The sequence below is a fragment of the Trypanosoma conorhini genome (genome assembly GCF_003719485.1).
Source record: "Trypanosoma conorhini strain 025E chromosome Unknown Tco_14.4_contig_00695, whole genome shotgun sequence".
Classification (NCBI taxonomy): domain Eukaryota; phylum Euglenozoa; class Kinetoplastea; order Trypanosomatida; family Trypanosomatidae; genus Trypanosoma; species Trypanosoma conorhini.
This window is the reverse complement of record NW_021704783.1, coordinates 6,714-9,039: the sequence shown is the minus strand read 5'-3', so window position 1 is coordinate 9,039 and position 2,326 is coordinate 6,714. Positions and strand designations below refer to the sequence as shown.

Below are 2,326 nucleotides of genomic sequence, written 5' to 3'. Positions count from 1 at the left end.
TCCCCGCACGCTGCACGCAAACAACACCCCCACCAACACTCATCGGAAACAGTTTTCCCAGCCAGTAAAAATATACACCTCGTCCTCCACTCACCGGGCCGCTGCTGCGCTGCGCTGGCGGTAGTGTTGTGCTGCGTATCCGCCGCAGCAAACCGCAGCCCAACAAACTCCTCCCCCGCCGGGAACCCACAAAACAATAAAAAAAGGAGGCGCCCAAGAGCAGAGCGTCTTCGGCCGCCGCTCCCGCGCAACTCCCCGCACGTTGCGTCCGTCCACCCTCTCAGCCTGAAGGCTCCTGCGGTGCCCACATCGCTAAGCCCCTCCCCGGGACGCGACGCCGGGACCGCCCGCAACACGCAGCGCCTTGCACGCCGTCCCGTTGGCGGCCGCAGCCCCGCGAGCCCCTCCCTCTTTTCTACGCCGTGCCCGCAGAAGGCCCTCCTCCCCCAGCGTGTGCGTGTGTGTGTGAGTGGGTCCGGGGCACGCGGCTTCTGGAGTTTTTCAGGAAGGCGAGCGGCACGCCGTAACCGCGAGAGGCCCTCGCTGGGGCCCAGAACCCCCACACACAAACGTGTCCCCCCCATTCGAGGATCCAAAGAGGCAACACACATTTGCGTGCCGCACGTCCTCCGCACCGCGTGCGCCACACTCCCGCTCAATCTTCACAGCCCTCCGAGACGGATTCCCCGCACCCCACAGTTTCTCCCCTTCCCGCGCACAGTCGTCTTCGGCCACCGGGGAGTCAGTCGCCTGCAGGGCGCCGTCACCCACCGCAGTGCGCCATTGAACGCAGCCGCACTGAAGATGTCACGCGGCAGCGGTCCGGCAAGGTGCATGCGACCCGCAACCGCCTCCCACTACTTCTTATGCTCCTGCGCGGGATGATGGCGCGCGTCCGCCGGGCACACGTCGCCTTCGCCTCCTCCTCGTCGCGGCAGCGCATGGTGGGGGGAGGCAGAGATGCGGTCGCATCGCCAACGCTCTGGAGTTATTTCCCTTTGCGGACACCAACACGCAATCATGCCCCACCTACAAGGCCGTAATTTTACCCACGGCAGCGGTGCTCCTTCCTCTGGCGCATCGTAGACAACACACACCCTCTTGCCCGCCACGACATGTCGCTCACACGCCTTCGGATACCGAGCGCAGCCTCGTGCCCTGTCGCCGTTTGCGTGGCCGTGCCGAACACTTCCGCCAACTCGCCTCCGAGGCAGCAGAGAGCAAAGTGGAGCAGGCATTCATCGCGGTGCAGCGGCCGGCGGAGGGGGTGGGGGCCGGCACTCGTCCACCACCGAGGCCGCCACCCCGGGCGCCCCAACCAAGACTCGCCGCCTCACCTCAAACACTTTTGGTCCTTTGGTGCGAAGTGCCCCGTCCCAATCGCCTTTGGCACTCCGCCACACCCGCCCCCACCGCATAGTGAACGCAGCAGCCGGCAATTTTCCCTCCCTCCCTCAGCGGGCACGGCCAGCCCTCAGCGGCGGCGAGTCCCGTCAGGCCGGGACGCTGCGCACGAAGCTGCTCAACGCTGTCCTGCAGTGGAGGAGTTGTCCCCTGCACCGTGCACGCCCCCGACTGCGTTGGTGGGTGTGTGGCCCCGTTCCACCGCCGTCCGCACCGCCACTTCCCCCTCCCTTCAGCCGCAGGAAACCCCAAGACGTGGCTCCACTTCGCGTTGAGCACAAACTCGCACGCTCCCTCCACCGTGCGGTCAGGGGCTCACTGTGGCCGCGGCGGTGCCTCCTCCGCCCTTCCGCGCTGCGCTGCAAGCTGCCGAGTGCCGCCGGCGGGCCCAACCTCCACCGACGCCGTCCCTGCGGCGCAGTACATGCAGGGCGCCACCGCAGCAGCGCGAACTCCTTCCTCGCGTCTCCCAGGCATTGCTCACATGAGTTCCTTCCCTCGCAGTTGTCGTAGGCTTGCGCTGCGGCTGAACACCCACCACCAGCCAAAAGGAGGACGAGAGGGGGAGAGGCAAACAAAAAAAATGGGCACAGACACACGAGTCCACGCAGCCACATTCATCAGGAGAGAGAAAGAGAGATAGGGCCACCACCCACACGTTGTGGCACACGCACACACATCACACTTCAGCAGTCCGCGCAATGGGCGCAGTCAACCAACAAACACACAAAATAAAATAAACCCGCGAAAGTGAAGCCGAAGCGTGGGGGCGCGTCCACCGAGCAGTGGGGACGCGCAGCAACACGTGGGACGACCAGCACACACACCATCTCTCTCTCTCTGTTCCCACACAGCCCAATCCAGGAAGAGATAGAGAGAAAGAGAAAGCAAAGCTGATGCAAAAAACAAAAAAAAGACCAAT

At 64.5% G+C, this 2,326-nt stretch overlaps 2 protein-coding genes across 2 annotated transcripts in view; both read right to left on the bottom strand.

The window, feature by feature from the left end:
* Tco025E_08081 (uncharacterized protein) lies at positions 1-584 on the bottom strand (the record flags this gene model as incomplete). Its single annotated transcript, XM_029374938.1, has 1 exon — positions 1-584. A coding segment is annotated over one exon (584 nt), but the record flags the coding sequence as incomplete, so codon positions are not given.
* Positions 585-2,115: 1,531 nt separating this feature from the next.
* The window catches only part of Tco025E_08080 (surface protease GP63), a gene marked incomplete at both ends in the record, with an annotated part of 1,524 nt that continues 1,313 nt past the window's right edge, over positions 2,116-2,326 (bottom strand). The window contains one exon of the mRNA XM_029374937.1: positions 2,116-2,326. This exon is cut by the window's right edge and continues 1,313 nt beyond it. Coding sequence (XP_029224955.1) covers positions 2,116-2,326 — 211 coding nt within the window.